General features: G+C 35.6%; 1 protein-coding gene across 50 annotated transcripts in view; it reads right to left on the bottom strand.

Moving 5' to 3' along the window:
- CLIP-190 (Cytoplasmic linker protein 190) overlaps nt 1–27,116 on the bottom strand; it is a 181,236-nt gene that overhangs the window by 89,365 nt on the left and 64,755 nt on the right. For 42 of the 50 annotated variants that reach the window (XM_073968951.1, XM_073968947.1, XM_073968949.1 and 39 more), the window contains one exon: nt 4,520–4,582. The exons of the other annotated variants lie outside the window; for them this stretch is intronic. In XM_073968951.1, the coding sequence (XP_073825052.1) occupies nt 4,520–4,582 (63 nt within the window). The remainder of the gene's footprint in view (nt 1–4,519; nt 4,583–27,116) is intronic. 50 annotated transcript variants of the gene reach the window in all.

Raw genomic sequence — 27,116 nt, forward strand, 5'->3', positions numbered from 1 at the left:
TTAATGAAAGAAAAACAAAATGAATAAAAACAATTTTAAAAATATTCAAATATGGCAACCACTGAGGAAATATTTAAAGACAATTAATTACCACCTCACATTGTCGACGAACGAATAATATCTTCTCATTCGGAGATTGGACAGAAACATGTGTAATATGTCCATATTAATTAAATGGGTTCTATGTGTATGGCGTAAAGAATAAAAAACAAATTAAAACTAAAAGATTCCGACAAGTGGTGACAAATGTCACGCAAACTTTTTACGCGTAAGAGATCATGGGAAAATATTTTAATGAAATACATGACGCCTTTAAGACATTTGTGTACACGCACCACACCTGAAAAGAACAGGTGTTCAAGTTCAAAAATAATCAAATTAATTATTATTAGTAGAAAAGAGTTGTTTTTGAAAGGGAAAGTTGGGTTTTAGAGAATAAGACAAGTCAAAACGGCGTTAAGTACGTATACCCTACACCATAAAATATATTGGAACCCGATTTCAGCCTAAAAGCGTGCGGGACTGTTCTGCAGGGGCTATACTAAACCGTGGACATATACCGACAATTCTGTGCAGAAATATGTAATAGCTCCCACGGAGTCTACATTACATGTGTGAGAATAGCCTTTAAATACCGAAAACCGGGAGTTACCGTTTAATGTACCGCATCGAGCACTCTATGCGGGAATGCCTTAATTCTACAACTAACACTTTATACCAAACTTCAGCTATTTCGGAAGGATGAGTGGATGGAATGTGGGAGGTACCGTTCCATGATACCGCTATATCAAAACGTTGACCTGCACCGACAAATTTCTGGAGAAAAATTGAGTGCCCCCAACAAAAACTAAATACCAAATTTCAGCCATTTAGATGGGATAAAGAGGCTAAAACCTTAAAAAATACTGAAAATTGGGAGGTTCCGTTCTATAGGTGCTATATCAAAACGTGGACATATTTCCACAATTTTTGGTTAAAAAGTTTTAAACTACTGAGAACCTGGAATCGGGTGCCGTTAAATGGGGGCTATACCGAAACGTGGATCAATGTCTACAATTGTTATTGGAGAAATTTGTTGACTACTAGAAACAATACATGCCAAAAAACAGCCAATTAAGACCGAAAATATATTTGGCGGATATACCCAAACTTATATAGACAGTTTTTGTGAAAATGAAAACGTAAAATACCAAATTACTACCAATTCCGCGGTCAAATGGGACTAATTCCTTCAAGATTCCTTATGGTGATGTCATTCAAAAATGGCATGTTTCCACGTGTCGTGTCGAAATGGCAGTGCACGAACGTGCTTTTATAAAATTAATTTAGGCACGACACGATTTAGGACGGTCGTGCTACCATGGCTTCGCATGCCTAATTCAGTCTTTAGGTGGTATACACAATATGGTAAAGACAAGATTCCGACGTACCACCACAGTTTACAATATATGATATTGCGAATGCCATCAAGAACGCTAAATCATCCAAAGCGTTGGGCCCTGATGGAATCTTCATGTTAATTTTGAAACAGTTGGATGAGCCGAGAGTGGAGTATCTCACTAAAGTTCCCACCTGTCGCTAGCCACCCTCATTGTTCCCGAAGTCTGGAAAATAGGCAGGGTCGTCCCGCTACTGAAGCCAGACAAGGATACCAGCAAAAGTGAATCGTACAGGCCGATTTCGCTTTTGTCGCCTGTAGCAAAGGCCCTTAAGGCCTTAGTCCTTAGTCCCCAGCGTCAGAAATAGCTATCCAGTTGCCGATCATCAGCATGGATTCCGAAAGCAGCACAGCACGACAACAGCGCTGCACGCCATCTCCACGTGTATTTGTCAAGACTTAACCAGAGACCGACGTGTGATAGAACAGTGATGGTGGCGCTTTACTTATCAAAATCCTTTGATATTGTCAAGCACGCCACGCTGTTTAAGGACATTGAGCAGGCAAGTCTGAAACGTTGGATAATCAATTATATATGCGCATGCCGCATCTATCTTCGACAAACTGAAAAGTAGGAAAAAATCCTCAAATCCCTAGCCGGCAGCACACATATAACGCTATAGATCGGTCTGTGGTAAGCTATGCGGCGCCAGTCGCGAGTTAATATGATACACAATGGGGAAAGCTCCAAACCTATCAGAATGCCGTCCTAAGAACAGCAACAGGTTGCCTCCACAATTCTTCAGTGGACCATCTACATTAGGAGGCAAAGATTCTTTCAGTACAGCAATACAATGAGATGGTTTCGTTGCCGTACTTGCGTGGTACATTAAGAAGGATTTTCACATTCTATGGAGGGAGGTCTAACGATACAGGAGAGAACCCCTAGATCAACAAGCATATCAAACAGGTATGAATAGAATCCACACGGACGTAATTGCTAAGCCCATAAGCAACTATAGTGTGAATAAGGTCCTCTGAATACATACATTCCCCATCTAGCTGAGGAGTGTCAGCTGACACGACAAACCTGCATAGTTTTGGCTCAATTACGATCGGGATATTGCAGTCGCCTAAATTCTTATAGGGCAAAGATCGATAGTAGCATGGAAAACATCTCCCCAGCATGCGGCATGGGCCCGCACAACACACTGCATCTTTTCAACTGCCCATCCAAACCTACTCATCTACACAGAGGGGAAAAATTCGATTTAAAATCAACACCGTATGGTGTCAACGGCTTTTGTCATTTTTTGAATCTGACCACTAATGGTGTCAACATGAGCAAATGCATGCTCAATTTTTAATATCTCGACCACAAACTTGCTCACTTTGACCTCGGTACTTTGCCAATTCTTGAAACCGTTGACACCATCTCGTTGTCAAATTGACAGCGGCGTGCTAAATTCAACCACAAACGGTGTTGATACACTATCGACAACGGACGTGGTCAGTTTAACCACTTATGGTGTCATTTTTTCTCTGAATGTAACTCCAGTGGATCTGTGATTACATCCCATCTAAGCAACCACGTTCCTGGAACTAGGGATAGACCCAGAGCCAGATTGAGCAGAAGAACGAACACACAAACATACAACATTAACAACAACATGATGGAAGGTATTCAAAACTAAGACCCGAAGGGCTACCAAAAATTTTTTTGAAACTCCTAATTTGTCAATTTGATCCAAAAACCTTATATATGAAATTTTATGGCGATCTGTTAACGTTAGCCCGTGCCACTCGAACGATCTTTGTTTCCACAGTAATCTGGAGTCAAATGTGCATTTTAACCAAAATTCTCTAAAGGTCGCAATTATTGTTGTGGCTAAAAAAACAAATCCTACAAATTTTTGTGAAAATCGGATCGAATTTTAATATAGCTTCAATATGCATATTTGGCCGATTTTGGGTATTTTGGGCCCTATATACACTAAAAGAAAAATGTTTCTTTGATTTTGAGCCAATGTAGAGTTTCATTGAATAAATGAAAAAGTTTCATTAAATAACAACAATGAGTTTCTTCATTATTCCAATAAAACTTCCTCATTAATACAATGATACTTAATTAATTCAATATAGTAGTTACAAGTTACAATTCTATTATTTATGTCAAACTGCCACATTAGTACTATAAAAACAGCGTCATTACAATAATGTATTTTATGAATCTCAATGAAACTTCTTCATCAATACTATGAATTCTTACGTTGGTTCAAAATCAATGAAAAATGTATTTTTCTTTAAGTGTAGCTATATCAATATCCGACCCGATTTTCACAAAGTTTTGTAGGATTCGTTTTGCTATATATAGGACCTGCTAAGTATTGAGTAAACGAATTCTACTAATGGCATTCTAAAATTCTAAAGATTCCTTTAAGTTTCTAGAATGTCTCAACAAATTGTGTAGAGAATTATGAGTTCCGAAGGAAGGTAAAAATTTAATAACGTGACCGTAATCTGAACCCTCTTCCAAATCAAAAATAAATTTACTCATGAAATTTATCAAAGTTAATATTACCAAATTTTATGTTGTAAGCTCTTTAACCCCTAAGCACCACTTGTTGAAATACTTCACTCAAGTTAAGATTGAAGTAAAAGTGGGCCACCCACATAGGAATACAATAGGAAAAAGGCACTCTTCATTTCAATTGCGAAGCCAATTCAACCGACAAAAAGTTGTGCGTAGCAATCATTAGAAACAAAACAAACCTAAACACTTATGAAATTAGTTTCATTGTCTGCGAAAATAAAAATTAAGACCTCAACACGAAAATCTTTTAAAACACACACCAAAAAAAAAAAAAAAAAATTAAATAAAAAAATATATAATGTCATCAAATGTTATTAAATGAAGACACAAACAATGATTTATGATGATGTAGGTCATTTTGGAGAGAAGTGGTTACGTACGAATTTGGTGGCAATGATAGAAAAAAAGTTAAAAATGCGCAAAGACAGCCATTCACCGATTTAAATTAAAATCCCATTAAAGCATAAAACCGAAAACCCCAAAAATAACAATTGGACATTAATTTAAAAAATAAATAAATCAAAATCAAAATAAAAAAATACAATTACCTGTATATTGCGAATTGATTGAACTCAAATTGTCATCGCTTTCACGACTCATGCTGCTTGTATCTGCAAAAGAACACAAAAGAACGCAAAAAATGCAAACAATAAGCAAATGTGCATAAACGAAAAGAAATAAAATAAACAAAACAATCATGCAGATTTAAACAGAATTAATAAAAATTAAACAATTAAACAAAAATAAAATTACAAAAATTAAATAATATCAAATAAAATAAATACAAAATTTAAAAAAAATAAATACATATTTCAAAAATTAAGTGGATTGAAGTTGTCAATTTTTTGGAGGTTTGGGCCGGATTATTAGGGAGCCATAGGCAAGATGCCGTAATTAAATTTATAATTAAAAAATATCTCTTTTAAATAAGCACTTCAGTTAGTATTAATCCCTAAAACTAGAAAAAATCATTCATTCATTCTATGCTGTAACACAGTTCCAAAAAGCGATAAACCGCTACATTATAGCCAATAATTTTGTAGCTTGTAACAGCAACAATGTTAGCAAGATAAAACAAAACCAAAAGATTGAGTTTCCTTTGACATTTAAACAACAATTAACATTTTAAGCTGATTATGGCCAATATATCGTTGTTAGAACTTCGCTTAACTGTTGCAATTTATTTTAAGCCACATTCACGAAATTTACTTACCGCCCAAACATCAACTCTACTACTCGGTACCGAAAGCATGGCTCTGGCTAAGGCAATAGCCATTGTGGTTTATTAAATGCAAAATATATACGAAAATACCAACAAAAAATAATAATAATAATAATAAATTATTGAAATAAATGTTATATTAATTGATCGGGTAGAAAACAACAAAAACAACCATAACAACATCGTTGTTTTGGACACGAACAGTTATTTATCAGTCTATTGGTAAATAACAACTTAATTACGCTTTTTGATATGCAAATTTGTTTACCTTCTCGCTCTGCATGGAAACAAAAAAAAAACAATTAGGTGTTCGTTCTTACGTTCTGTTATGGATAGCAGCAACAGAGCAATGATTATCACCTCCAATTTGCTAGCTAACATCGGATAATCTTAATTCAAAATATATTTATTGTCAATAATTACGACACAAGTCACCACAACCGCCGTAATGACACAAAAAAGCAGGTTCTCATAGCCAAATTCGGAAGCCATGAAAGCTGGTGTCTCATTTCTAACTTGAGTGAAATGCGTGGGCATTTCTCGGCATTCTAAATAGAATTGTGAAATTATTGCAAGTTTTGTAGGTGTTTCCTTATTAGTTGTACATCACGCCATCATTTTCCCAGAACGCAATTGAGATTCAATTTCCAAATAAGGTGGGATGACATCTTACTTCCAGAAAAAAACTCGAATACAAAATACCAAAACGTGTCCGTAAAAAATATTCAATTATCCTTTTTTTAATAATGTATTACTTTTATTTATTTATGCTTTCACAATTCTAGTCCGTCATAAAAGATAGAACGTCTATAATTGCCAAATAACTTGGTGTTTCATAGTGATTAAGGGATGACAAACTCCAAACTCTGGTCCTAATTTTATTTAACATTGTAACTCCCAGCAGTTATCTTGGATCTCTCATATCAATTGAATTCGCATTGAAGTTCTAAAATTATCGAAAATTCGGTTCAACCTAAATTCTTTAACATAAGTCTCATATGCATCCGCTTACCGGACCATGCCATTAACATTTTCAACCTAAGGACTTAATCCCACGGCAGCGGGTTCTCTCGTACCGGATTGACCCGGAACCACACAACATCAATGTTCCGGTCAGCGGCTGCCTCCTCTGGGTACATATGTTTGTATTTGTTTCGTTTTTCTGTGTTGAGACGGAGGAAACCCCAGGACCAATATATTTATGCTTGGTTTATCACATCCGCACCTTCACTTATATCCAGCCTTCCGTGAGATGCAATAGACGTCAGGAGTGGGTGCATCTAAGGGGTTGCTCTGAACTTGTCCACGTGAGGGACTACGACGGGACTATGTTGCTGCATGCTGCATAAACACTGTCCCTAGTGAGTCGTCATTAGATTACGAAATTCCCTCGTCGTCAGATTACGAAACTCCAACGCAGTTCCCTCGACAGCAACCACTCACGCAGCATTTAACACCAGCCGTTGCTGTCCCAATCCCAGAAAATGCATCCTTTTTACAGTTTAATTGCAATAGACTCCGAGGTAAGATCGAGGAAATAGTGGACTTTATAAGTCGAAAGAATATCAAGGTAGCGGCGGGGGCGGAGGTGGGATATTTCCTATTGCACCAGTCTTTTCACTACAGACCTATCTCGTTTGAGCCTGTCTCTAATGGCCCGTACATTCAATGTATGAGGGTAGCAGTCAGGTGCGGAACTGACGAGATAGAGTTGCTGAACGTATACATCCCGCTGGTAAATATCTAGCTGTATCTCAGATTACGAGCCTGACATTATCCAGCTTTTGAAAGGTCATAAATGTCTGGTCCTGGGGTACTTTAATGTACATCATGAGATGTGGCAGTCGGCCCTCGGAAACGACCAAAGGGGTACAGCGCTGGCTGAGCAGATTGATAGCTCTACGTTTTGCACGGTCAATGAGGACGTCCAGAATTAGAAGAGAGTGTCACAGTTCGCCAGACATGACCATCGTGTTACCTGGTCTGACAAATGACGTTACCTGGCAACCGGTCATTTAACTTGGATCATACCATCTCCCCATAATTATCTTCATTAGCAAAGGACTGTTTAAAGACATTGAGCATTGATAGTCAATTATATGTGTGGACGCCAGTCGTACGTGGAATTCAGGAACAAGAAGTCCAAATCCCGTAGAGTGAAACAGTGATTTCCACAAGGTGGGTTGATATCTCCGGAACTGTTTAACCTCTACCGCTCCTGTATTCCGCTCCCTCCAGACAGCATCTAGATCGTAACGTATGTGGATGATTGCACAATCCTGGCGTTAGGTACCTTCCCTGATGACTTCTTTGAGCGACTGAACACCTATTTAACCGGTCTTATCACATTTTTCCACTCTAGGAATATGCAGATTTCCGCCACAAAATCTACAGCCACTCTGTTCACCACGGGAGCAGAATTCCGACCACAAACTGCCCCAAAATTTTAGGGGTCACATTCGACACTACTTTCAAGTCGTGCGCGCACGCCACAGCTATCTGCGACAAACTGAAAAGTAGGAACAAGGTCCTCAAGTCCCTAGCCGGCAGCACTTTGGGTGCAGATGAAGAAACCTTGTTGACCACATATAATGCTATAGGTCGGTCTGTGGTAAGCTATGCGGCGCCAGTTTGGTCCCGAATTTATGTGATACGCATTGGAATAAGATTCAAGCTTGTCAGAATGTCACCCTGAGAACAGCAACAGCATGCCTCCTCAAGTCTTCAGTGGACCATCTACATGAGGAGGCAAAGATTCTTCCAGTACATCAACTCAATGATATTGCAGAACTTGCTTGGATGTTACCGTGAGAGCCATCCCAATCACCATCTGGTGGATAGACCCGACACATTCAGGCAAATCAAGGAGAATATCGATCTAGAGGCAGAGGTTCAACGATACAGGAGAGAACCCCTTAGATCAACAGGCATATCAAACACTCTTAAATGACATTCACACAGACGCAGTTGCTAAGGCCATAAGCAAATATAGTGTGAAAAAAGTCGTCGGAGTACATCCACCATCTATCGCAGCTGAGCAGCGTCAGCTGCCACGACAAACCAGAGTAGTTTTGACTCAACTACGCTCAGGATATTGCAGTCGCTTAAATTCCTATTGGGCAAGTATCGATAGCACGGTGCAAAACATCCTAGAATTTCCCTAGAAAAACTTTCCTAATTTGGCGACCAAGTCCATACAACTTACGTACAGAATTCGGAACGAATTCGCCATCAGAATCGAAAATTTGTTCAGAGATTGCATACGGAGAAGTTACGATACTTTATATAAATGGCCTGTTTCTCTAAGACGATTCGAATTTAATTTGGTTCGAATTACTACCAAAATCCTGTTGTTGTAGAAAATTTTTGTTTGATTGAAAACAAAAATGAATTTAAAATTTTTCAAAAAACAGAAAATTGGTAGTAGTTCGAACGAATTTGTATTCGAATCGTCTTAGTGAAACCGGCCATAAAAGCTAGTACCGATTGATATTTTTGCTATAGATATTATCGAATGACATGTTGGTACTAAAAACAGTCATGTTCCAAGCCATGTCTAGTTTTGGTATCCCTTCCGAGCTAATACGGACATAAATATGGAAATAAATACTGAAATAAAAAATTTGAAAATTGGTACAGAATTTTTTTTTCATGATTGTCCTGAATTTAATTACATTAACTGATACGCAATTTGCAGTTGAAACATGAAAGAACCAGACAATCTTAAGAGAGGTGTCCGACAATGAGTCAGTCAGTCTATTGTGTGATCTTTTAATCTTCCTGCAGAAGGTTATAAGAGATGCTAATATGTGGATAAAAATCGCACACTATACACATTATTGCATATATAATAATTGTTACACAAACATCACAGAAGAGACACGTTTTAAAGTGGCAGATTATATCTAACACATGTAGATTCTCTTCAGATATGTTATTATTAACAAATAATAAGTATGTACAAAAATACTTGAAAAGTAACTTCATTTAAAAACACCATCATCCCTCTTTAGCCAACTTTTGACATTTCGTACATCTCAATAAATTCGCAGCGTATTAAACCGGTGTTTTTTAATGAATAAACTTGTTTCAAACTCAAGAACTTTGAAACAAAACAATTATTTATTACGCAAAAGATAAACCCCGTTTTAAAGTAAACAAATTAAAAAATATATATGCATGGATTTAAAAAAATAAAGATGCGAAGCAGGCTGATGATCAACAGAGAGTGTCGAATTTTTTTAAGTACCAAGCAAATATTTTTATTACGGCTCAGTTAAAGTCTGTCACTCAATGTTGTGATGGTTTAAACTGAAACATGTTTTCTTAACAATTATTTTTGGCTCGTTTCTTACGATTATTTGTTTATTTGTTTGTTTGGTTGGTTGACATGAATTGCAAATAATGAGATAAACTACAAAAACAACAAACAGTGAATCGGTTTTATTTTCTTGTCAAAAAAATTACGAACATTAAACAAATAATTAAGTGGCAAATGTGTGTAGCTAAGGAGGTGGCGAGGGAGGTGGATGCAGACGGAATGGCACAGCAGCAAAATAAACAAGAAAATGTAGGCAATTAGTAACGCCAAACGAAAACGATGGAAATTTTTCGAGAACATGGCTCTAACAAGATAAAGATCAACCTGACACCGAAAAGAGATCTAATTAAAGACTCAAGATGGCTGGCTTGCTGCTGCAGATGCCAACTCGAAATGCCATATTAACCCAAAAGCAAATGGACAAATACCCACATTATATATTTTAATATATTACAACCACATTTACAAAATATTCTGTTAAAAATATGAAATGACCGACCGACAGGCGTGGCAAATTAACAAATTCCAAAAATATCCCATTGGAATGAAATATTTCGCATATGTTTGCTAATGTCGAATATAAACAAAAGAGACTTGACATCATTTACCGGTAAATAAGTAAAGCGAAGAGCCTAGACGGAAAGGCGAGGAGGAGTAGGAGAAGAAAAAAAGTAATTGCAAATTATGACCTTTCTACTGGGCAAATGCGACAATATTTGGATAACAGCCAATTTATGAACACTTTTAGGAAATATTGCGTTGTAATTAAATATTGATATTTATTGTCGACAATAATATCCAATCCTCAATTCCAATGTATTCCAAATTTGCCTTTTCAATGTACAATATCTTGTCTTATTGTAGTAGGACAAAGCCGCTTTTGAGGTCTACTAACAAACACTTTGCAGATTCCAAACAAATAGAAATGAAATTTGCCATATATTTTTACTAAGTAGATAAATGCCTTTTTATAGTTTATGACCTAATTGTCTTCCTAAATTGATACCTGGCGAATAAAAGAAACACGAACGTTTTTTTTTTAAGTAGAGGTGATAGGTATACATATCATCATATTTGCGTTGTGCAAATGTTTGATTATTTGTGTTTTTTTTTTTTTCATTTGTTTATAGCTTAAGTTAAAAAAAAAAACATTTCTGAGCTCATCAAAAATCATGATGACATCTTTTTCTTTCGTACTCCACATTTCAATCAATTGATGGATGGTTGGCTTGTTGGTTTGATGGCCATCGGGATGCAATGAATGATTTCATAACAATCATAAGAATTGTTAAGCTTCAAATCCGATTTGACTTGCATCACGATTACGATGCCTATCTATCCCAAAGACTGGTTGGACTTTGGCAATTTTTTTTTTTGGCTTTGCAATTCAAAGCTTTTATTAATGCGAAGTAAACATATAAAGAAGAGTATGCCGAAACCATATTTGAAACATTTTTTAATTGAAGTAAACAAGACACGTAAACAAAGTCGTCGAGCCGACAACGTGATAGATACACCCTATAACTTCTAAAGATTTTAAATATGTTATTATTTTTAATAAAATCATTATTCCAAAAAAAAAATAATAATTTGTAGTATGTTTTTTTATTTTGTTGATATTCTATGACATTAAAAATATCAAGTAAAAAGTATTAGTCTGCTTTTCCGACAGAGACATACCCTCAGCCTATGTGAATTGAAACTTTCATATACGGAAAAATCAAAATCCTTTTCCCCAAAAAATTATGTATTTAGGAGGATTTGGATTTGGACTACAATGTCAGGAAGTATGGACTTGCCCGCGAAAAACATAATATCGCTTTAAACAGGACTACAACGAGTACCATCGTTATACATTTCCAAATGATCTTCGAACAGACCCTAAACTGCACTTAAACAAAAATGTTGAACTTTTGTAGGAGAAGACCGATATGGAACATTTTAGAACTTAGCCTGAATTTGAACAAAATATTAGGAAATCCAAATATTACGAATGCTATATTTTGGAGCAAATCGGATGATTACTTCGGGAGTTATCGTGCGCTCCAGCCACTACACATTGTGAAATATGGACTTGCCCCTGAAAACACTTTTACCTTCGTAATGGGACAGCGAATACAAGTTGTTAAAATAAAAATCAAAGCTATTCAAGAGCAGGTCTTAAACTGAACTTTCCGAAATTTTGTGTGGGGGGTGCCCGAAGGAGTGGACTGGTAGAGTCCATATTGGAACCACATCTATGTCTGGTAGAAGTTTCACGATGTGCAAAGTATGGACCAAATCGGTAACTACCTTCAAGAGCTATCGTGCGGAAAATTTGTCCGAACATTTTTGAACTTTTGTGGGGGAGGTACCTAAAGGAGTTGAGCGATATGGCTCATCTTAAACTAAGTTTGGACAAAATATTACGAAGGCCGTTCGAGAGTTATCGTCCACTCCAGCCAGACAGACAGACGAACGGACTTTGCTAAATCGACTACAAATTGTCTGAAACGGATTTCGTCCAAACATATTTTGGGTCTAAAACCATTATTTCGAAGTGGCACATTTTGCTTGTATGAAGGTGTATATAGTTGCAACTAATACAATTATAGGGTGACATACTTAAAAACCCCAACGATAATGTTATTTTCAATACCCTGTTTTTGTAAAAATATTGGTTTTAAACTAATTGTCAATTTAGTTAGGTTAGTTAGTGATCGGAATCAGTGCACCATCGACCACTATGTTCAGTGGTGAACAGTGTGACAGTGATTTTAGCTGCGGATATTTTCATATTCCTCAGATGGAAGAATATGTAGACATTTAAACTATCACATATGTCATCAACGATAAGACCCGACGCCAAGATCGTACGATCATCAGCATACATTACGATCTCTATGCCGTCTGGTGGGTGTAGAATTTAAGAAAGGTAGAGGTTTAAAATTTCCGGATATATAACCCAGCTTTGGGGAACTCCCTGTTTTACCCTACGGGTTTTGGACTTCTTGTTTTTGAATTCAAGCGTTTAAAACACGCCTGGAGAGTGGTATTTTCTATATCCTCAATTCAAAGAAATTCAATAGGCCAAGTGCCACCATGACTGTTCGCTAGCACGGCCTGCTCTGCTTCAGTCTTCTACTGACATGTGTAAATATTGCGGGTAATGCTGTCGTAGTAATCCATGTTGATGTTGGGCAACTGGAAAACTGTTTTGCTACTGGCGACAGGAGGACATCGGCCTGTACGATTCACCTATGCTGGCATCCCGCCAACTTTCCAGGCTTTTAGTATAATATGAGTGGCTAACGATAGGTTGAGGACACTTCTTAAATACTCAACTCCTGGTTCATACAGTTGCTTAAGCATTGCCATCGGTATTCGGTGTAGCCGAACGCTTTAGATGATTTCGCGTTTCGGATGACATCTGTACATCCTCGGCTGGGTGGGCTCTTCTTATACGGCTACTAGCCTGTTGACTTCAAGAGTATGTTCTCCAATTCTTGGGAATTCTCGGTTCGTACGACGAAGTTCATTACGCTCATTTGCTAGTCCCGTCGACTCTGCTGATTTCGTCTGCTCTGATGATGTCCCGGAAAGTTCTCTCGTCGTCCCGAGGATCTGAGGGTGTGAGCAGTGAAAAAAATCACGTGGTGTCTTAAAACACCAATTGCAGGGAAATTTTATATGACCTTTAAGTATACACCTTCTACAAAACAACATTTGTGAAGTAAAGGGCATTTCGTAAGACTGACATTGTGGTATGATGGTATCCAGAGGGGTTTCTAATCCAAACGCTTAAGAATTATCTACATATGGGTTTGCTCAAGGGTAATGGGAGGAACCTCTCCACTCACATAACCGCTTTTATACTTTGTGCCAAATAAATAGATTCCAAAAAAGCGGAATTTTCAAAGTTCGTTTTGACCGCTTTTAAATCTCTAAGATCGATTTTATGCCGGCATAGATGAAATGTAAATGGCAGTTAACTAATTCAAGCAAAGACACTTGTATGCATATTTTTCATATATATAAACAAACAATAGTGAAAAAAACGAAAGTTTATTTACATCGACTTTTTGCTAACTTTTGAAGTTTTGTCACCATACCCATTTTAGTCATTTTGTCTTTTGTTTTTGTGGTTTCTTTTTTATACACCGGCAAAAGAAAAAAAAAAACAAAACAAACATCTGGCAATTTCACTTTAACACTGACATAAAGCCATCATCACCAACCACACTTCCCGGCCCAATAGCAAACAGTGAATTCACAACTTTTCTTTGGTGTATGGAAAATAGTTAACAGAAAACTCGATCCATTTAAAAGGCCACAAAAAGGTCGGAAGAAAATATGGACTTTCCGCCTGCCTTATGTGGGTGTTGAAACTGTAGTTGGAATTAATATTGGCACGTTTCAGTTTTCTCTGTAGCATTGCATTTTTTTTTCCTCTTTCTTTTATTTTGCGGTTTGATGGTTTATGCCAAGCCTAGTAAATCAACAAAAAAACTTTGTTCGATCGTCGAACCATGTCGGTTGTCTGGCGGCTCAAGTCTTCTTCTTCATTTTTCATTTGGAAACACCCCAACAACCATCCTTTTTGATTTAATGTTTGTTGAAAGTGCTAGTGATTCGTAGATGTGGATGGATGTTGGCAATTATGTTTTTTGCGTAAAAATTTCTTCGTTTTGCCATTTCTAGTTTCTATTATGAAGTCGTCGGATTTTCGCATGTTTTTATTTTTTCATTTTTTCCACACTCTCTATTTCTTATCAGGGCAAGTAGTTAATGTTAGCTTTTTTTTGTTTATTTGGAAATTACTTACAAACCTAACAACCGAGCACAAATTTACACATTTCATAAACCACATCGTCTTCAACAATGTATACGAGGACAGTGGTTATAAGGAATTATTCAATAATTTACGCAAAAATGAATAAATCAGACAATTTATTTTGTTCGGTATGTGTCCGACTAATGTGGAAAAGTGAACCCAGGGGAAATATCATTATAGTAGGTTTACACTAATACGAATTTCATCATCACGATTGGTGTTGCACAATTGTTTGGGCAAATATGGGAAAACAAATTTGGTTCAACTATTTGCCTAATATGTCTTTACCTTAAGACAATACCAACTGGAGACATGAAACAAAATTGGGCTCTGAAATATTTTCCAGAAATCCCCGTTACAATTATCACAAAATTGTTACCAAAATTAACCCACTGTAAACTTAATATGAATGTAGATGCGAATAAAAATAGAAAGGTGGTAGGTAAATAGGGAGACGAAAATGCTAAAAGTAAAAGAATGTTATCGCATCAAAACAAAACCACAACAAAAAACCAAACAATAATGTATTAACATTTGTATAAATAATAACAATAAAAAAATACAAATGTTGATAAGAAAACTTTCCAACAATACCTAGAAACTCACACAGCTTGCGAACCAACAACGAACGGACTGAACGAACGAGATACAACACTTTAAAATTCCTTTCATATCTATGACATTTTTGTTGAAGACATTTTTAAGGTGACTTCTTTAATTATTATTGCTTAGTAAAAAAATGAAAAGAAATAAACTGATTTTGTGATTGATTATACACTTCCATTAAAGGTGACTAAGGAAATGGGCCAAACACTATTAACAAATACATATATATATATACAGTTTGTCAAGTAAATTTTGCTAAAAGAAACAACATTTTTGAAATTAATAGTGGTTAAAGAAACTCAAAAATAAATTTGTTAAATAATTTCGGAGAGAAAAATAGGTTTCTTTTATTCGTAAGAGCAAAATACATATGGCAAAAAAACAAATTTCTTTTGCAATTCCATTTGAAAAAATTTAAAATTTTTTTTGCGAAGACATCAACGATTTTTGATATAGAGATTGAGGAAAAATGTTGGTTTCAAATCCGTTCGAGTTCATAAAATTGGCCGATGCGCCCAAAAGTTATAGCGGATTTTGTTCTCATACAAAGAAAAAAAAATTAAAAATGTCCTTTGTTTTTATGAGAAAATCTATTCGAGATGTTTAAGCATTTAGAAAATTCATTTTTATTTTCGCGGAAAATCGACAAGCAGTAAACAAAAATGTTGAAGTAAATCCAAATTATCCTGCCCGAGTCCATACAAAGCTTAAAAAATAAATTAAAAATAACTACAGAATCTGGAAAAATATAAAAACAAATTTATAGAGGTTGGGTATATAAATTGCATATTATAGCAAAAACAAAAGAGAAAAACCTATTGTTGGAATATTCTTCTAAATATATTTTTGGTTTGATTAGAAAAAAGTATTGGCCAGTTCTTCTACTATTTCCCATACAATAATGAATGTAAAAAATGAATGACAAGAAGGTCCTCCTTGAAATTTAATCTCTTCGGAAAATCCAAACTGTAACAAAAGATGACTTATAATCATTCAAAAATATTAAAATTAAAGAGCCTATCATTGGCGAATTAGTTAAAATCAGTCGCGTACATACGTGCATACGATTTTGATGCGCATCCGGTTTCATTAGCGTCCATCAAAAATACGTCAATATACGCCTAATTCAAATAGATTCGTCAAGAACTACGGATGTGCCTTCACATTCTATTTTTGGTAAAAGGCCCATATTTCTCGCGTTTCTTTGTAATTTATGTCATGTTTTTCGCAAATATTATAATCGCGCTTAAAGGATTACATATATGTAAAAATTGCTGCCTTCAAAATGTCAGCATCAATTTTAGGTGGATGCAGTGGATATATCGAAAAATCATACACTAGTATCATGTTGTCCATGGAGTATTCTTTGAGTCTTTCTGTGGGCATTGATCTATAAAATGTAAGGTTAAGCCAGAAATCGAAAGGGAACATAAAAAACTTGTTGGTTTCAACCCATTTTTCTACATTGATGCCAACACAGCTTCCACGAAAATTAATTTTAATGGTCGACATTATAGGATCCCTTCTAAAACACTCCATTTTAAATCAATTCACTCATACTATATAGAATATGTTAACAGTTCGCGATTTCTGAAAGGGTGAAACTCAGATTCATCGATTGCAAAACATTTTTGGTTTTTATCATATATTTTTTGTTTTGTCCAAGAGTCTGAAAATCACTTACAAAACAAACTGTCGTTTTAAAAAAAGTATTGTCATCCTACAAAACCGGTTGCTGACATTTTTGATTGGTTGTATATAAATCTCACATATATTTTCCAAATAACTTTGGTGTAATTGCTACATGAAATGTATGTATATGCAGCAAGTATTTGTGAACACAAAATACATCCCGGTTTAAAAGTACTTCTACAATTTCTTACCTAAATATCTTGTTAAAAAATCTGTAAAATGAGGAAATTTTTGTTGCAGAAGTTTTGTTACCACTGGAAACCTCAAATGTCAAATTACCGCTATTTCGATAAAAAAATGTGGCTAAAATTCTCAAAATGCCAAAATTCAGGAGATATCTGTACCAAAACGTGGACTAATGTTAACATTTTCTAATGGAGAAGTTGTGTGACCAATGGGAAACTCAAATGTCAAATAACAGGTAGTCGGTCAAAACATATAGCTAAAATCCTCAAAATATCGAAAATCGGGAGGTACTGTTATATGACTGGCAAACTATCGATATATATTAGATATTTTTGATATTTCATTTCAAATTATATATTATCGTTAATTGATCATCGCCATTAAGTTGGAAATAAAAATGACAGAAATGTCTATGCTTTTGATGACATTTTGCACAAATACTTCACAGAAATATAAAAGAGAAAAAACAACTGCTATTATTTAATAAAAATATACAAAAATACAATTTACTTTTCCGAAAAATTTGTACGTGTATACATTTCAGTAGATTTTAGGTTAGGGGTTTTTAATACTATAATATCGATAGACAAAACCATCTACCGATGTTGATTTTTTAAAGAATAATCTATACTATCGATAGTGCCATCGACATTTTGCCAGTTGTAGGCTATACCAAAACATGGGCCGATATGGTCCATCTTCGAACTTGACCTGCATATGAAATAACGATACTCAGATGAAAAAGCTAAATTTAGCTAGAGTTTTGTGTGCCACCGTGCTGCAATGGTATGCACACCCGCCTTGCACGCAGAAGGTCGTGTGTTCGATTCCCCGGCTACGCAACATCAAAATGTGGCGACATTTCCTGAGTATTTCAGCCATGTAAAAATTCTCTACAAGTGGTGTCGTAGGACACGCCGTTCGGACTCGGCGATAAACCGTATGTATGTCCCATATCATTGAGCTAATATGAATCGGGGTGCACTCATTGATATGAGAGAAGTCTCCCTTGTCCCGTATGGGACGTTGTGGAAGAATATTTTGTTTGTGGACGCTACAATGATTACAACAGACGGACATGGACAATTTTGCAAAAAGTGGTGAATTTTCTTTATTTTTTCTATGTTGATGCTGCTCATCAGCAAAACATTTCAGTATACTTTCAGAATTTTTTATTCGTTTATTCATTTTTTTTTACTTACTGTTCCTAAATTATCACGCCTTCAAAAAGCACAAAGAAATACTTATAACTTCATTAATATTAGTCCAAATAGAATTTTTTGTATTTTTTAACAGATCTCTAATAAAAAATATAAAAAATTACACAGTGGGCTTAAGTGAAATTTTCGCGATTTAATATTAAAAATCAATTTTTATCAATGATTGTACTCTTGGATTTTCTTGATTTTTTTTTGTATTAAACTACGATTACATAATTGCAAAAATTGTTATTCCTATTTGGTAGAATAATTATTAATATTTCTAATATTATATATTTAACATTTCTAATATTTTTTAAAAGAACAGTGACAATAAATGATAATATAGCAACCGTTCAACAAAAGGGTAGTAACTCGAAATTTCCTAGTTTTCAGTAGAGAAAACTATATATAATATTTCGACTTATGCCCGTTTAACTGAAAAAATGGGCGGCGATTGATAACATAAAGAGGGAACAATTCGGTATACTACTCTTTTGTTGAAAAAGTGGTGATGTAAATGCCTGAAGCACGTGGGTGCAACTAGAAATACTTCTCTTTTGTTGATACATAGTAGTTACTCTGAAGACATTAAGAGAGACTTATCGGTATATCGGTATCGGAGTACATAAAAAGTGAAAAATTCAAAATTTTAAGATACTGCCCTTTTGTTGAACAGGTGCATTCGCATTTATTAAAATCATATACTATTCGCATAGATTTACTTGACAGACTGTATGTACACACATACAGTATGCAAAGTTCATATTCGTACACCACTAAAAAATTAATAAAATCGTTGTTAATTTTATATTTTATGTGCAAATATGAAACAATTGATAACGAAGAAAGATTTAAGAATAACCAAACAAATTTTTAATTTATTCCTTCATTTAGGTATAGATGGCGCCTGTGTGGCGTTTTTAAGGATTTCTAAAGCAAAATACATTCAATTTTTGTTCTTTTCTTTTTTTTGGAATGTCTCTTCTATAGAAATATGTAAAAATAATGATAACTTTATTAAAAATTTGAATGAATTAAAAGTCGGACGAATATTTGAAATACTTAAGAAAAATGTGGTAGACGTGATTAGCTACAACAATTTATTCCCAAATTTTGGACGAAAATAACTAATAGCAATCCTTTTGCAACAATATTCGAGGTCTAATATGAAAATAAATATTGTCAGCGTTTGGAAATGCAAGGAAACGTAAGCCGGCCTAAGGTAAACACATTTTTGGTTTCTATTTGATAAAAATCGGAAGTTTTGTTTTATATTTGACATAAAATGTATTGAAGTTTTAGAATGCGGTTACGAAAATCATTTTATGTCGAAAACTGTGATAAATTATGAAGAACAGTTTTTGGGCGTGTACGAATATGAACATGGCATACTGTATATTTGTATGAAAAGGCAAACCACCTTATAATCGTGCCAAGCAACCTTTTTATATTTACTTGTCGTTTATATTTGCTGACTGTAATCTCATCAACTGCATTTATGTACTTATGGCAGTTGTTTTATTAAGCTTACCTAGTTCTTAAACTAAATTATCTAAATAAAAGAATATATCAAGTTTTTATATTTACATTGGGACTTCGATTAACAAACATGAGATAAAATAATATTATGGAATAATATAATTGCAAGATTTTTGTAATATGTACGAAGTGGGGGTATTTCTTCCACAATATTTTCAGTATAATTTTGAAATATTTATATATGACAGTAACAAGTTATTGTAGATTGAAAGGATTCGCATTATTAAACCTATCATTAGTTTTACTTCAGAGCAGATCATTAGATCGTCTCACTTTCAACACTGCACATCTTTTGGTGTAGCTCACAAAATGTCAAAGATATTACTTAATGAAGCAAGTGTAAAATGCTATTCCATCCGACATCTAGATCTATTCGAAAAGAGAAAGATCATGAGCACTTAAGGCTGTGTATTTAGACATCAAATTAATTGAACTTTAATGTAGGGCACGTCAAAAAGTGATTTTATAACGGTGAATGTAGAAAATACAGAGTTTCTTAGATTTTCTATTTTAATTATTATCAAAAGAAAATTAGGCAAGCTATTGAAAGAAACATAATATCGGCTAAAATATCATTGAGTTATGCAATTTTTTGTGTTTTAACTTTTTTGCTTCTTAACACATTTTTTATCTTTAACGGGGTTTTATGCATGCGTATGATTCTTACAACTTAGAAAAATTATAAAAAGAATCATACGCACGGGTGGAACCTCCGTTAAATAATATATTAATAAAACTCCCAAAACGTTAAAACACAAAATTGCATAACTCACTTGGTTTTGTTTTTTAACCGATTTTATTGTATGTTTCCCATTTTCGGTTAAACTACTATAACTTAGCCATTTTTTACCCGTTTTATAAGATAATATTCGATTCTTTTGGACCCTACAATTTGAAGTCGATCTAGCCATGTCCGACAGTCTGCCTTTCTAGCGGATTTATATTAAAATTCTCGAATGTAATTTGCAAAATTTTTTCAAACTTATACTATATCGGCCCACATCTTCGAGTTTTGAAACTTTTACCGAAGCTACTCCTTGTGGCCGTGATTAAAAAATTTTATTTTTTGGTGGGCAAATCCATACGAAACCGGGTTGTACCGTTATATGGGGCCCATACTAAGTGGAGAAGGGTTTTGACCACTTGTAGCCTTAAGTGCCAAATTGGAGCCAATTTAGACCGTAATGTAGATAAAATTACTTCGAATCGGGGGTACCGTTATATTGGGGGGCTTAAAAAACGTTCTAGATCGTTAAAGTGATTACAACAGACGGATAGACAGATACTGATATTGCACAATCCGACGACAGCGGGTTCTTTTGAACTGGATTTACCCCAAACCATAGTGTTTCGGCCAGCGGCTACCACCCCTGCATCAAACCTATGCTTCTACATAGGTTTTTATACTGCTACAACACAACATATGCTCCTAGATCGGCTCAAAATGTCACCCTGATCAAGAACATACTTTATGGGGTCACAAATGATTATTTCAATGCGCGATAAATGGAGTGTATAACGACTGATGAGTAGTCAGCGGAATCCTATGCAAATGCATATATGGTTAGGATGGCCGTAGAGGATCAGAAAATTTTGCATATTTTGCATATCGTGTATATTTTGACATATTTTTACATATTTGCATAAAATGAGCAGATGCAAAACCAGATGCAAAAATATATACAAGGATTTGTGGTCTAAATATCCCACCGAAATGACTGAAATTTGGCATTCAGTCTTCGTTGGAAGTATAAAACGTTTCACCTGAAATTTGTCCACGTCTTCATATAGCCCCCATAGAACGGTACCTCCCGATTTTCGGTATTTTTAAGCTTGTGGCCTCACTATTCCACCGAAATGGCTGAAATGTGGTATTTAGTCTTCGTTGGAGAAATAAAATTTTCCACCTGAAATTCGTCGGTATAGGTCCACGTCTTCATATAGCCCCCATAAAACGATAAGTCCAGATTTCTAGTATTTTGAAGGTAGTGGCCTCAATATCCCTCCGAAATGGTTGAAATTTGTTATTGAGTCTTCCTTCGGTATATACAACTTTCCACCTGAAATTTCTCGGTATATGTCCACGTCTTCATATAGCCCCCATAGAACGGTACCTCCGGATTTCTGGTATTTTGAAGGTTGTAGCCTCAATATCCCTCCGAAATGGCTGAAATGTGGTATTAAGTCTTCCTTGGGTGTAAAAAACTTTCCACCTAAAATTTTCTCGGTTTAGGTTCAGGCCTTCATATAGCCCTCATAGAACGATTTTCCCGATTTTCAGTATTCTGAAGGTTGTGGCTATGGTTATACATTTCTCTATTTTATTGACTTGTTTGAAGGGAATTTTAAACAGAAATATTTTCACACAAACATTTTTGTAACTATTATTGAAATATTTGTTGCAAAATTTTGCATATGTCATATGTTTCCATTGCAATTTAATCTGAAGCCAAAAATATGCCGAGTCCCAAAATTATACCTGAATCGGACCAATAATAGGGGTTCATAAAATTACGCTGTTTACTGGTGAGCACCATAAATTACGAATTGAGTTCCAAGAATTTCTATATCGGACAACTTCTCACTAAAGTTTAACAATTTAGCTTAGGTGCAGTTTAAGGGCTGTTCCTGGGCTGTTATAATGGTATAATCGTTTTATTCTTGTATAAACGGAAAAAATTCTATGGTGATCAACTAAAAAGTTTGGTGGGAACGATAACTATCAAAAGGAATGATTGATATTGGTCTAACCTTTGTACGTCTTAAGCTTTCTCTCAACCTTAAATCAAGTTCGAACTTTTGGCCATAGTGCAGTTTGAAGGTAAAACTCCTACTGTTAGCAACTTAAATGGCTGATGGGCACAAACGAGGGTCACCAAAACTTAGATCAAGTCGAGCGTAGCTGAGCCAAAACTACTCTGGTTTGTCATGACACTCCTCAGCTGCGATAAATGGGGGATGTTGTCCGAGGACTTTATTCACACTATATTTGCTTATGACCTTAGCAGCGGTTAAATAGTTGTTCAGTCTCTCACATATGTCATTAGGATAGGTACCCGACGCCAGGATCGTGCAATCATCCGCATACGTTACGATCTCGATGCCATCTGGAGTGAACGGAATACAGGAGAGGTAGAGGTCAAACTGTTCCAGAGATATTACTTCACTTTGGGAACTCCCCGTTTCACTTTACGGGGTTTGGACTTCTTGTTCCTGAAATCCACGTACGACTGGCGTCCACACATATAATTGACTATCCAACGTTTCAAGCAGTGTCCTCAAACAGCGTGGAGTGCCTGACTGTATCAAAGGCTTTTGATAAGCCAAGCACCACCATCACTGTTCTATCACACGGCGATCTCTAGTTGAGTCCTTGACAAATATATGTGGAGATGGCGTGCAGCGCCGTTGTCGTGCTGTGCTGCTTACGGAATCCATGCTGATAATCGGGAACTGGATAGCTATTTCCGACACTGGTGAGGAGTAAGGCCTAAAGGTTTTTTGCTACGGCCGACCAGGCATACTTGCCTGGCTTCAGCAGCGAGACCACCCTGCCCATTTCCAGACTTCGGGAATTATGAGGGTAACTAGCGACAGGTTGAGAACTTTAGTGATATACTTCACTCCAGGCTCATCCAGCTACATCAGCAATACCATGGAGATTACATCAGGGCCCAACGCTTTGGATGATTTAGCGTTACTGATGGCATTTGCAATATCATCCATTGTAACCTGTAGTGCTCCATCCTCCGCAGGAAGGGATTTGATGCGAAGTAATACTCTTCGCTTCGCCCTGTCACAGTAGTCTTTGTAGTGTCTTTTACAAGGCTATGATTTTATTCTCTATACTTCCGCCAAAAATGGAAGTTGTAAAAACTTTGAAACACCCACGAGTTTGTGCCTTCTGTCGATGGTCGTGATTATAGATGGGTGCGTGTCACGATCGTGACACAATACAACTGAAGTGTTTTTGTTCTTAGTCATCGCTAAAGCACACAACCAACTAGTGTGCTTAGTTGTTATTTTTAGTGTCACAAAAAATTGAATTCCGAAATGACCCTTTAAACTACGACTCTATAAGCTCTAGAGACTCATATCGACACCTCCAAATAATAGTATGCTAAGTCTAAAAAGTGAGTTTTGCAGGAGAAGCTATCAAAGTTTGGAAATTTTTTTGAACTTCAGTACTATGCTAAGTCAATATTTGTTTATAACTTCTGTTCGGATTGACCGATCATTACCAAAATTTGACAGAATTTAAGTTAAAGGACGTTCGACACCTCCAAATAATAGTTTGCTAATTCTGAAAAGCGAGCTTTGCAGGAGAAGCTATCAAAGTTTGGAAATTTTTTTGACCTTCAGTACTATGCTAAGTGAATATTTGTTTATAACTTCTGTCCGGATTGTCCGATCATTACCAAAATTTGACAGAATTTAAGTTAAAGGACGTTAAATATAAAAATGTAAAGAACTTGAAAACATGCTAAGTCGACTTAGCATACTATTGTTTGGAGGCGTCGATATGTATATTGTTATTTGTCTAAATTTTATTGGATACATACTATACTGTTGCGATGACAGTACTTAAATCCCACTATTTAGCTATAAGTAAACAATTAATGATTAACCTATTTTAATATGCCCGTTCATAACGAACATACCTCGTATAAAAACATTTACATTTTTTTGGATTACTTCCAGTCATTGACGTTCGAAAGTAAAAGAGAACGGAGCTGATAATCAGCTCGTAAATGTTTCACTCTTCAATTAATTGCCAGACACGATTTGGAGAAATGCCACCTGTGCAAACATGTGAAGATAGTTTTGCGCCATTTGATTTTGTTAATTTGCCTATTTTCCTTCCAGTCACAAGTGGTGAGACTTGAGATACATGCCAAGTAAGTAGCTGCCAGCGGCGGCATTAAACGTGAATAGTTAATGACGAGAATGTAAGTCAAACTAAAAAAAAACAAGCGAGTGAACATGTGTTTTCTGCTTGGTAATGAACACGGACTCGATTCTCTGTAGCCGCGGGGGGAAGAGACCATCAAAAAATGTAAATTAAAATGAAACGAATAAGCAAAGAATAATAATTTGCAGACAGACGTGTGAACTCTAAATACAACACAATCGATAGGAAGAACGAAAACTGAGGAAGACACCAAAATGAAATTGAAAATAATGTTAAAAATTGTTTTTTTTTTTTTTTGCTTGTCAATCAGTAAAAATGGATAATGAATAGCTTCTTGTGATTGTGGAACGATTTTTGTTTTACAAAAATCAGGAAATCCTAATTAGAAAATGAAAGGCGGGTCTAATGAAAAACATGTTATCATATATCATATAATTAGAATAACGTATTCTTATATATCAGGTTTACAACTTTGATACTAAACCCGATCGGTCTTAAAATAAATAATATTTTACATTACTAATGTAACATTAGTAAATATAACAACTTCGTCTAACAACAATATTAATTAAATTAACATGTAAGATTTGAAATCAATAAGATTCAAAAATTAAAAAAAAAAATGATTAAGGGGTTATGGCTAATTATTGAATTTTTTTCATGAATTTTTTACAAGAAATCTACCAAATCTTTTTAGAAGATTTTGTTTTCATCTGATGGATCACACTTTTAGCTACTTTCGGAATTTTTTTGTTGAAAAATATTGCACAGTGTTCTAAAAAATGGCGGCCTACGAAACACCGTTTTTACTAAAGCAACTTGCGGTGCCCACTGTAGTTCAAAAACGAATAAACCGATCAGCATATCGTCGGTGTCATGCTTAAGTGTTCCATACGCCATTTTTGACATTTTGAGATAAAGGTACCTTACAAGGTTTTGAACCATGCTCTTTCAGATTTTTTGGTCGGGTTATCTCTATCTCTTATAGTCTCGGAGATATTCAGATGCCAGTATGTTCCATATCCGCTTTGTGACCCAAAAAATCTTGTCGTTTTGTTCCATATCCATAATGCCTGGCAACCTTGAACTTTTTTTTCCCGGAGTTAGTCCATTTTGAAGGACAACATAGATATCAGCCAAGACCTCCAGTTCCTCCGCGAAATTCAAAACCATTTTGGTCTAGAACACCTCAGTTCTACAATAATAATCAGGCATTCGGACAAAATCATCCTCATTTCAGTACCGTTCGACCAAACAATGCAATCGGACAAGAGTTCGGACAAAATCGTCCTCACTCCAATACCGTTCGATCAAACAATACATTCGGACAACAATTCGGACACAATCGTCCTCAGTTCAATTCAGCACAACCTAATCCACAACCTATGGATGTTGATCAATCCATACAAACTAGAAACGTTAATTACAGTAACAGACCGCAACTGAATAATGTTCCATTTAAAAGACCATCTGCTGGAACCTTTCAGGGACCAATCAATAAAATGCAACGAAATTTTCATTTAGAAACTACTGACGATGATGTGCCAGGATTTGATGGGAATACAAGTGCTATAGAAACAATAGAATCCTACATATCGCATGGATCCATGGACACCCCATGCGATATGTTGAACTGCAATGAATATGACGAAGCAATCGCTCGGAATGAAATAAATGAGTACCTTGAACCGTATGGATTTGACAATGAAGAACACGGTCAAACCAATGATCATCCGTCTCATCCTTATGAAGATATGAATTTTTTTGGTTAAATAGTTCCTCGTTACCATACTTCAAAATTAAAACGAGGAACGGAAAAGAACTTAAAATTTTAATAGATACAGGTAGTAATAAAAATTATATTAAATCAGAACTGGTAAAGGATCCATTACCAAATCAAGACATCTTTTCGGCAAATGCAATATCGGGTAATGTCTTAGTTACACATCATAAAATTATGGAAGTTTTTGGAAAAAATATTGGGGGAATCAAATTTTATATACTGCCAGTATTACGTACATTCGATGCTATTTTAGGGAACGATACACTCGTAGAATTGTCTGCTGTGATTTTCTCTTCGAAAAATTACTTTACACTTAAGGATCAAGTTAAAATACCAATATACCAATACACTATTCAAAACGTTAATAATATTGAAATGAGAATGGGCCATATGACTCCAAATCAAAAGATGCAACTTTCAAGAATGGTAGATACTTTTCGAAATTTGTTCGCTGACCCAGATGAGAGCCTTACGTATACCACCAGAGTTAAAGGAGAAATCCGCACAACAACAGACACACCGACGTACACCAGAAATTATCCATACCCAATATCACTTGAAGGAATAGTTGATGAAGAAATTAGCAAGTTGCTCAAGGATGGAATAATTAGACCTTCGCGTTCGCCGTACAATTCTCCCATTTGGGTAGTCCCAAAGAAGGAGGATGCGTCAGGGCTAAAAAAATACAGCGTAGTTGTAGACTTTAGAAAACTAAATTCTATAACCATAGCCGACAGGTATCCAATTCCGGAGATTGCAGAAGTTCTGTCAAGGCTCGGTGGTAATAAGTTTTTTTCCGTCATTGACCTTAAAAGTGGATTTCATCAAATCCCGCTGAAGGAAGATGATATTGAAAACAACCGCTTTCT

Source organism: Musca autumnalis, unplaced genomic scaffold (assembly GCF_047663935.1).
Source record: "Musca autumnalis isolate F117 unplaced genomic scaffold, ASM4766393v1 scaffold_2, whole genome shotgun sequence".
Classification (NCBI taxonomy): domain Eukaryota; kingdom Metazoa; phylum Arthropoda; class Insecta; order Diptera; family Muscidae; genus Musca; species Musca autumnalis.